The sequence below is a fragment of the Echinops telfairi genome, unplaced genomic scaffold (assembly GCF_000313985.2).
Source record: "Echinops telfairi isolate 266 unplaced genomic scaffold, ASM31398v2 ScPeMD7_7479;HRSCAF=8517, whole genome shotgun sequence".
In the NCBI taxonomy this organism is placed as follows: domain Eukaryota; kingdom Metazoa; phylum Chordata; class Mammalia; order Afrosoricida; family Tenrecidae; genus Echinops; species Echinops telfairi.
This window is the reverse complement of record NW_022111383.1, coordinates 162,832-173,275: the sequence shown is the minus strand read 5'-3', so window position 1 is coordinate 173,275 and position 10,444 is coordinate 162,832. Positions and strand designations below refer to the sequence as shown.

Sequence of the window (10,444 nt, the reverse complement as noted above, 5' to 3'; positions counted from 1 at the left end):
AATTAGGGTTTGCAACAATTTGCTTACTTGGCCTGTGAATATCCCAGGCCCCAAAGCTGGCCAACTCAAATGCTACCAGGTCCAGCCAGATGGCAAATGCCAAGAGCAGTTGGTGCGCCTGGGGGTCTGAGGTTGGGGTGGGCGGTGGGGGTGTCCCAGCCCTCAGGGATCTTGGCTAAGCTGGTCAAGGAGAGAGGCACAGGGAAAATAAATATGGAAAGAAGCAATCCATGCTCCTCCCCCTTCATGGAAGGACGGGGACTAGTTTACCTGTATTGGGGTTTCTTGTTCAGGAAGGTGGTATATGGGGTGGGAAGGCAGTGAAACTATCACTCAGGCTTCAAAGGTTGGCTCTCTGCTCTACTTTGCTCAAGGGTTGGTTAGAAAGTTGTCCTTTCCTGTCTCCCTGAACTTGGGAAAGGGGCGGCATCTTTCCGCGCCCATGCCCACAGCATGGGTGTTGAGCTTTTTGCCTCTGACCACTCCCAGCGGGTCGCTGGCCAGGGCGCTGTTGTCTTCGGCACTGGGCAGCTCCTGGGAGCAGGAGGCTGGAGCCGGCGTCATCCGGGGCCTGGGCTTCAGCACGTTCAGCGGATCCTGCTCCACTTCCTCCTCGGCACTCCGTGTGTGCCGCCGGGGCCTGGGGGTGTTGAAGTGAATCAGGGGGATCTCATTCCTTCGGGACAGGAACTGGGAGTAAGGCGGCGGGTTCATGCCGGGCAGGAAGACCCTCTTGGCCCGGCCCAGGCTGATCAGGAAATGATGCTGAGGAGAGTGGTAGACGTCATAGCCGTTCTCCAGCGTCCGCTGTCTGAACCTGCAGCTGTCCGCAGTGAAGTAGTGCTGGAAGAGCCAAAGTGGTGTAGGTAAAGCAACCCAGCGTAATTTGTAAGCTCCTAGCCCCACACTCCTCCAGAAGCCCTGGGCAGTGCCCTGAGTGGCCACCTTGGCACATATTGTACATGCATCTAGGCAACCACTCCGTTAAACCAAGGCACCCCGCCAGTTGCCACCCAGCTGATTCCGACTCATGGTGACCCCGTGTCTTTCAGAGCCCCTTGGCAGGCCTTCCGGTGGATTTGAACCTCTACTTTTTCAGTCTTGGATACCTTACTGTTTGCCCCCACCCAAGGATTCCACAACTCCCATTAGGTAGGCACGGGTGGACCTGAGTGTTCCAATGGGGGTCTTGAAGTATCAGGGCTTCCTCCTGGGGGGAACGGATTTTGACTCATGTTTTTCAAATTCCCCAAGGACTTTCTGGGAATAGCAGGCACAGTTCACTTCCATAAGAAGTGGCCTGGGGGGTACACGGCATGCCTCAACCACCCCCACCCCCAGCCCCCACCCCAGTATCCAGGCCAGGCTGACTCCTTGTGGCCCTAGAAGCCAGGGTAGAACTGCCCCCTGGGGGTTTCCGAGACCAGCTCTTTAAAGGAGTAGAAAGTCTCGTCTTTCTCCCGTAGAGCAGCTTGTGGTTTTGCACCGCTGACCTTGTGCTTAGCAGTGTCACCACCACACCAGCAGGGCTTCTCGTGGCACGCCGGACCAGGAGCACAGAGAGCTAGCACACTCCTGCATGTGTGTGTGTGTGTGTGTGTGTGTGTGTGTGTGTTTCTAGAGAGCGGGCTAATTTAAACATTCTTTTCCCCCACTCTACCATGGTGAGTCCTCTTCCGGCTGAAAATTGGCTCAGGTCTGTCCCCTTCCCTGGAGAACTGAGATGGGCTCCGTTCTGTGGGTCGAATGGAACTGCAGGTCTGACCATCAGTGAGACCTGCAGTTGGGGGCTTAGATACTTGAACTTTGGCAAGAGATGACCTGTATTTGAATTCTCACTCTGCCACCAACTGGTACCTATGATTGTGAGTTCCTATTAGGACTTTAACATAATGTCATGGGCTGCATGGTGTACCCCCAAATGGTGTATAGTCCCCCTCATATGGTAATTTGAGAGTGGGTTCTCTTTATTATGTTGAGTACAACTATAAGGGGTATCTTGAGTACATTTCTTTTGAGATGTAAATGGAGGAGGCAGAGGTAGGAGGAAGTTGATATGGGGCAGTGGGGGAGGAGGAGGTGGGGGTGGGGGGTGGCGGTTAGTGATAGAGCCATGCCACATGAAGATTGCCCCAGAACAGAAGGTCAGAAGAGACAAGGGCCTTCTCCCAGATCCAACAGAGAACTCTTGGCTCGAGAGTCAGCACCCTACATTCTGACTTCTAGCCTCCTAACTGGAAGAAATGTGTGTTTGCCGAAGCCACCTGTGGAGGTTTTTCCGGTTAGGGTAGCGCTGGCTAGCCAACACATTGCGTTCAACTCTGTGAAGTAGGTGTTTTACCGACGAGGGCTACTTGTAGGTTTCTGTGTTTGTTCAACAGATCCCTGTGTATTGTCCTCGCTGGACCAGAGAGTGGGGGAGGTACAAAGCCACAGCAATGAGCAAAATAAAAGGGCTTGGCCCACGTGCATTTCCGATTGGACTCCCTGGTGAGGCTCCTGAGATAAAAGAGATCTACAAGCACTCTCTCAAGTCCCTTGGAAGATGCCTGGAGCATCCACGTGAGAAGTTTGTGTTTACAAATCTGAATAGCCATCTAGTCACCATGGTGACGGAGATCACTGGAGATCTTTAAACTAGAGGGAGCTCCGCAGGCTACAGGATCCCTCTCACTGCCCTTCTTCCAGGTGAGGGACCTGATGTTGAAGGAAATGAGAAGTCCCAGAAACAGGATCAAGAAGATGCCCAAGTAGGTGGCTTCTCAGCTCTTCTAATGGGCTCTACTCAACAATGTGAACCCAGCGGCCCGGGCACCTGCTGCAACAGACACAGTGCTGTGCTGCGTGTAGAAATGGGCCCCCAAGGGCGCAGTATAGAAGAGAAGTTAGGGGCATGAGCTGTAGAACCAGATGGCCTAGGTTGAAACCGCAGTTGTGTGAACCTGAGCAGTTGCAACATACCCTGAATAAAGTACACAGTGATAGCAGACCCTCTAAGTACAGTGCAAATGGGGGCCTTAAGCTGTCAATGACCACGGTATGTTCGAACAACGCAATTTGACATGTTTTCCAATGGTGGCCAGCACTCAGATAGACTCACCGATCCAAAAATGTTGCCTCTGAAATCCATACACAGGTATCTCCTGCTCATCACCCCTGTGATCACCACGAAGCCAGAGTCCTCTGATCGGATCATCAGGGCACCTAGGGAGAGAGCGTGCACATTAATCCTACCTTCGCACAGTCTCTGCCTTGCTTCCCGGAGTGGAGATGGCTTTGCAGAACCCTCCCCTTGTCATTGCTTGCCCGGGTCGTTGCTTGCCAGTGCTGTGTTGGCTTCTGCTCTCTTCTTGCCCAAGTCCAGCCCACTCGGCCAGTTGTCACTGGGGTTGGTGTCACCCAGTGCAGTAACTCGTGGTGTGGCTTCGCCAAGCCCCCAATTCACTGCCATCCTGTTGATCCGGACCCCCAGGGACCATAGAGGCCAGGGTAGAACTCCCCCTACGGATTCCCAAGACGGTACCTCTTCACTGGAGCTCCCAGGAAGCCTTGCCTTCCTCCAACAGAGTAGCTCGTGGTTTTGAACTGCTTGACCTTTCAGTAGCAGCCCAATGCGTAACCCACGACACCAGTGATTCTCAACCTGTGGGTCACGACCCCTTTGGGGGTGGAACAACCCTTTCACAGGAGTCACCTAAGACCATCAGAAAACACATATTCCCGATGGTCTTAGGAACTGAGACACTGCTCCTCTATCCGTCTCCAGGCGGGTCTGCCCACATGCAGATACACCCACACATGAGTACCCGGTGTGAAGACTGTTACCCATTCTACACCATGCTTCAAGACAAAATTCCATTGATTTGTCATTAGAAATAAATAGTTCACAATATATAATGACCTATTGTTTTTGTGATGAATCACTATGCTTTAATGATGTTCAATTTGTAACAATGAAAATACATCTGGACTATCAGATATTTACGTGACGATTCATAACAGTAGCAAAATTACAGTTATGAAGTAGCAATGAAAATAATTTTATGGTTGGGGGATCCCCACCACATGAGGAACGGTATGAAAGGGTTGAGGCATTAGGAAGGTTGAGAGCCCCTGCCCTACACCACCAGAACTCCTTTGGAGGAACGTAAACAGGCAGTAATTGGACACTAGCTGGTGGTGTCATGGGTACGTGTTGGACTACAATCCACAGGGTCGGCAGTTTGAGCCCACCACCACCAGCATTGCGGGAGAGAGACTGGGGGCTTTCCGCTCCTGTAAACAGTTGCAGTTGTGGAAAACCCAGTATGAGTCCGCATTGACTGGATGGCAGTGCGTCTTCTTGAGTTGAGTTAGGGAGTCTTATCAAGGGCTGAGCTTGGAATGATTTGGGACACGGGATGGAGCTGAGAAGGAACCCAGAAAGAAAAGACAGGGGGAAAGAAAGCCACAGAAAAAATGTAATTCATTTCCAAGTTTGAGGCTTAGTCAAGGGGTTTGGGGTCAGCTGTCCTTCAGGTCATTGATGACCGGTGTGGGAGGAGAAGCTTCTGGAAGGCAGGTAGGGGTGTGGGAGGGCAGAGGCTACTTGATTTACGGCGCAATGGCGTCTTCCTGCGTCTTTCCAAGGTCTGGCTAATTTGGTGGCAAGCCCCGAGAAAAGCGTAAGGAAGAATCAGAAGCGGGTTGTTCTAGATCCTGGATCTGCTTCATGTTCTCAATTCTCAAAACAACGTAACGGAGGGAGCTTCAGAAAGTGTGTGGGCAAAGGAGACTAGAAGACAAGGCATTCCTCGCCCCGCCCCTCCGTTTGATGGTATTAGTAATAGTTAATGGTATTAGTTAATGGTATTAGTAATAGTTAATGGTATTAGTAATCCTCATCCTGTAAATGGTATTAGTAATAGGATCTTCATTTAAATGATTAAGGCACTCTAGCAGAACTGGAACTCAGGCCAGGGACTCGAGCATCTCCCCCTCCCTCCAGCTGAAGTATGGACAAGACAAAATCAAATACCGGAAGAAATTATGTAGGCCGTGGGAACCCTGCATCCTGGTGCCCCTGAGTGGACCAGGGAATGAGCGCAGACCCAGGAAATCCGGAGGCTTGCTTCTGGATCCCAGTTCTGCTGCTTAGGAACTTAATAGCCTTGGGCAACTCATTCCTCCAACCCATTTCCTTGACTGTAACATGAGAAGAATAATAGCTGCCCTGCCTCCTTCCTGGGCCACTCTGAAATCAAATGGGATAATGGTAGCAAGCGTGACTTGAAGGCCACTAAACAGATGGAAATCATGCTAAATTCTGTGCTGGCCTGTCGTCGGTGGCAACCCCATACCTGGACTCCTGATGTTTGGGGTCGGGTGAGCAGGGAGCAAGCACGCCTCTCTCTAGTTCTCGTGGCCAGTCCCAGTGGGAGTCAGGAAACCGGCAGAGGCACTCGAAGCAGCTGCCCCACCAGTTCTTGAACCAATGGACACAAGCCAATCTGAAAGTTAGAAAAGCTAAGAAAGGCCAAACCTCTTCCCGTTGGGGCTTCCTGAGATCTACTTCCAGGGTCTCCCCAGACTCCAGGCGAGAAGCTGCAGAGACAGCAGCTCCCTTGGGGGCACTTCCACCTGCCAGAGGCTTTGGGCTCAATGGACATCCTTCCTGATGGAGGGTGTCTGCAGGCATGTGCGAAAGCCTGGGGGGTGGGGTCAAGGTGCCCTCCAGGACAGCTACCATCTGTGTGACCTTGAATCGGGTCTCTAAGTCCTCTAAGCCTCTGTTTTCTTGGCTGGACAGTAGGGGTGGCAGAAATATTTACATCATTGAGCCATCTTGAGGATGTAATGAGATCATTGTTTTCCCCCTAGAAACCAAAGCCCCAAAGCCAATCTTTACGGGAGCTTAACGCCTCATCTTTCTCCTGCCATGTGGCTGGTGGATTTGAACTGCTGACTCTGTGGTTAGCAGCCCATCAAGTAACCCAGGACACCTCCAGAAACTCCAAAGCAAACTCACTGCCATCAGGTTGATTCTGACTTGTAGCATCCCTAGAGGGCAGGGGAGGCCTGCCCCTGTGGGGTTTCTGAGAATGTAACTCTTTACGGGAGTAGAAAGGTTCATGTTTCTCTCTTTGAGTGGCTGGTGGTTTTGAACTGCTGACCACCAAGGCTCTTCCGCTACAGCACCAGGGCTTTATTATGGGGCACTTTCTACAGGTTAGTAATGGCTCCGCTGGCCACTTCACCTCCACTTCTGTTCTGAAAGTCAAAGGCGCTCGGTTCCCATCTGTTCTCCAGACTAGCCAAGGACAACGCAGATGGCGGAGACAAAGTGCTTTATGAAAGCAAGATGTTATTATGAAGAGGGACTAAAATACTTGAGCTTCAAAGTGAAGACACGTGTGGCTGATGGGCAAGTTGGAGGTAGTGAATATACCAGGCCACGGTGATAAAGCGGGGATCAGAAGCATTTCTTCTGTTTCTACAGCGTAGACCGCAGGGCATAAGGAGGCAGCTGTATTCGTTTCAGAAGGGACAGAGAGGGGCGGGGTCCCTGGTGTCAGTGCTGCGGAACCCTCGGGAAGTTACAGACTTTCCAAGACAGATGTTTTCCTTTTATCAGAAACCATTAGCCAGCTCCGCTGAATGCTAAGCAATGAAACAGGAATTTACAACGCAGATTAATCAGATGAACCAGATTCCATCGGACATGTAAGGAACTCGGAGAAGGAAGAGGAAAATCGCTGCTTTGCATTCATTGATAAGGCGCTTACACATCCTTCTTCGGCTATCTTAAAAACCATTTTCTCAACATCTATTTCACATACCATACAAGTGAATGGTTTAAATATCTGAGAAAGACTAGTGCAGCATCTAGTCATTGCTAAGCACCCATGCTACTAACCGGGAGCCCTGGTGATGCTCCCTAGAACCAGGAGGCCTGCAGTCCATCTGCTGTTCCAAGGAAGAAGGGTGTGGCAATCTGTCTCCATAAAGGGAAAACAGGACAGTCTACTCTGTCCCTCAGGGGGCATAGGAATTAAAATAGGCTCTATGGCCAAAGGGAGGCTATGCTGCCTATCCATATGTGTCAGGTCTCCTTTTTCCTGTGGGGTAACTTGTTATCTTAGCGTATATGTTTTGGGTTTCTCTGTGCGTGAGTGCGTGTGTATCGCACATGACGGTGGAATTGGGTAGCACAAACGATGAGGTGGAAAAGTTTATCTTTCCCACCCCGGTTCGCTTCTCAATCGAGTATGCATCTTTCCAGAGACACATGCTTAACTGGTTTATCCTTGTACATCAGAACAACTAAAACCATGCATTTCTACAACAACAAAAAATCTAAAATCCATTTCTATTCCTTTTGTGGCTTTTTAGTCCTTTTCAATCACTTAAAGTAGTCCTGAGCGGAGCCATCTGGGTCTGACTCCAGAGGAAACCTGCGGGGAAAGTTCTGGAATGGAAAGTGCTGGCTACGTTGAGGGTGCCACACACCACACTCTCTGGGCTGTTTGACTCTCGGCTGATTGAGGAAAACGTGTCTTAGAAGACTTCTGTCCGCAGAGAGATTTAGCATTCTAGACACATTCCCATCTACGGAAATCAACGTGATAGATTGCGATGCAGAATTCTGCATCACATCATCTTGCAGTGGACGTAAGGGTGACCGTCCATCACCCACTGCCCACGGCCATCACGTCAATCCTGATTCAGAGGGGCCCTACGGGATGGAATAGAACTGTACCCCCATGTCTGGGGGGTTGCAGGCTGCAGAGATTGAGGAAAGCAGACAGCCTCATCTTCCCGGGGAGCAGCGGTGGGGCTCAAACGGCTGAGCTTTGGGCTCAGCATGTCTCAAAAAACAAACTCACTGCCATCCAGCCATTCAGCCTGCTCCGGTGAGTTTCTGAAACTCTGTGTACAGGGGTTTAAAAAAAAAAGCCTCATCTTTCAGTTTCTAACTGCTGGCCTTCGGTTAGCAGCCCAGTGCCTCAGCACTACACCATCAGGTTCCCAGACACACTCTGGGTTCTGAGGGACAGCCACGGATCGAAACCAGCAGCACTCTGGAGCCATCACTGAGCCCAGCTTCCGCCAAGGGTGCTCAAACCTTGGCTTCTAAGATGTTGGCGCTTGAATCTGAGACTGTATCCGCTTGCGTTGTGGAACCTGTTTGGTATTTGGAGTGACCCCCCCGACCCCCCATCTGTGCATGTTCCTCGTTACCAGGTTTCCGGAGTCTTCGTTCCTAGCACAGTGCCTCCCTGGTTCACAGTAAGGCAACCGCGAAAACACGGGGTCACTGATCACAGCAATAAACAGCACATCGCAATTTGTCTAAAGAGTCTTGTTTCATGCAGCAGAAATGGTGATCGTCTTTTATCCCTTTAGTCTGATCTATATTGACTCTGTTTATACTAGTCTGTGTCCTGGGAGTAATTTTTACATGCCCCTCTAAAATAGAAGATGCTATATATATATTTTTTTATATCCACCCTGTAATCACATCGAAAAAACAAACATAGTACCATCAGGTTGGTGCTGGCTCCTAGCAACCCGATAGGACAGGGTAGCACGGCCCCCTGGGTTCCCGAGGTCGGGATCTTTCCAGAAGCAGATGGCCTCTTCTTTGCTCCTGTGGAGCTGCTCATGGGTCCAAACCGACAACCTTCGCATTCTTACCACCACTTCTGACAGAGCCCCTTGCAGCCTTATGTGGTTGTGTACAGTGAGCTCTCATTTGACATCTAGCTAATTGATTGACTGCTTAGGACCTCCTTTCCACAGACTTCTTAACCGGTGAAGGGGGTCGCTGGGCAGTGAGAATGGTTAACACGCTCCTCTGTGAGTCAGCTTCAGAGGTTCAAGTCTACCCAAAGACTCTGTGGCCATCTACTCCTGAAACCATCAGAAACATGAAAACCTGGGGCATTGTTGTGGTTTCCTTCCTCGTCCTGGAGAAATATTCTAGAGTCCTAAAAAACCCAGACACACACACACACACACACACACACACACACACACCCAAAAGAGAGAGAGAGAGAGAAAGAAGGCCACGGAGCGCAGTCCTACTCGGACGTGCATGGGGACACCCTGATTCGGAATAGACTCGATGTCACCAGCCTACACCTGGCTGGACACCTTACAGCTCCACGGAGAGTCACAGCTCGGACCAAACTGGGCCCCTGAAGCCCCCAGTAAAGACCTGCTGGATACGTGAGGAGACAGGTGGATGGGAGGGTTCAAAAAGGACCGCCGAACCCAGGGGAGATTCACCCAGACCACACACCCACACAGCACCTTCTTCCCAAGAAGATTTCTTGAGGCCGGAATACTAGCTTTGACAAGGGCCCCTGGGCTCGTCTCTCCTAGCCAGTCCAGTCCCAAGTTCATGAGCTCAAGCTCGGTGCCCATCCTGTTCTCTCGCTGGCTTCTTTTGCTCTCAACCTCCTCACCGTCCTTTCTGTACCCTGGACAGAGCACGGCGAAGGGGGCTCTGTGGGAGGGGCTCAGGTAGGACAGAAACGGTCTGTGTTGGGAGATCCAGGGATCAGGAATTCAGAAGTTGGGTGAATCTTCCCCCAGGGTTAAAATAAGTGGATTCTAGCCCCAGCAATAGGAAACGGGTTCATCTCTGGTCTAGTCTAAGCCAAGGCTTTCCCAAGCCCCGTGCAGATGAACTCACAAGAGAGCGCCCCCTTCTTTCCGCCCGGAGCCCCTTACTCACTGTAGATGGTCTGGTGGGGGGTGCCGTCCACGTGGCCATCCTTGTGGATCTGCAGGTGGAAGCTGTTCCTGGCTGTCGCCGTGTACAGGTGGGTCAGGCCAGCCCAGCTGGTACCCAGGAGCGGGGAGGCGTTGGGGTAGGCTCTGACGTGGTACATGGCGCTCACACTGCACAAGGCACAGACCCAGAGTCTGAGGTGGGCCCCCAACATCCTGGCTGTCTGGACGGCTGGAGCCAAGTTTGAAACCCGACGCTGTCTCCTTGCCTCTGCTGGATGGTCGTGACTCTCAGCCTTTTCCTCCTGTTCTTCCTCGTGGGTACCTGGAGCGACTGTGCAGGGCTGGATTCCCTCCTTTGCCCCTCGGACTTTTAAAGGATAGCAGTGTGACATCAAACAGGAAAAGTTCCACTGTCCACATCCTCTGTGTGGAGATCAGCCCAATTGAAGAGAGCCGAGACCTCTGGGGGTCATGGGAGGCCCTTGGGTCACACACACACACACACACACACCTCAATTTCAAGCCAACGCTCTGAAAAGTCATTGTGTGGGCAAAAGTTATCTGAAGTCCTGGGCTGTCTGCTGACCTATCCCACTTCCACCAGGAAATGTGAAGGCAGCCAGCGGTTCAGGGGGGAAAAAAAACCCAAAGAAAACAATCCAGATTCACTCCTGCCGTCAATAGGCTCCTGTGCAATTCACCTCCCACGGAGGCTCTGAGGCTC

The 10,444-nt window shown here is 51.4% G+C and overlaps 1 protein-coding gene across 1 annotated transcript; it reads right to left on the bottom strand.

Moving 5' to 3' along the window:
* Positions 1-369: 369 nt before the first annotated feature.
* Positions 370-9,932, bottom strand: FGF23 (fibroblast growth factor 23). The gene is made up of 3 exons (XM_004717648.1): positions 9,722-9,932; positions 3,101-3,204; positions 370-843 (listed from the first exon to the last, which is right to left on the bottom strand). Exons 1-3 carry the CDS (start codon positions 9,930-9,932, stop codon positions 370-372), a joined length of 789 nt encoding a protein of 262 aa, XP_004717705.1.
* Between the last annotated feature and the right edge of the window lie 512 nt (positions 9,933-10,444).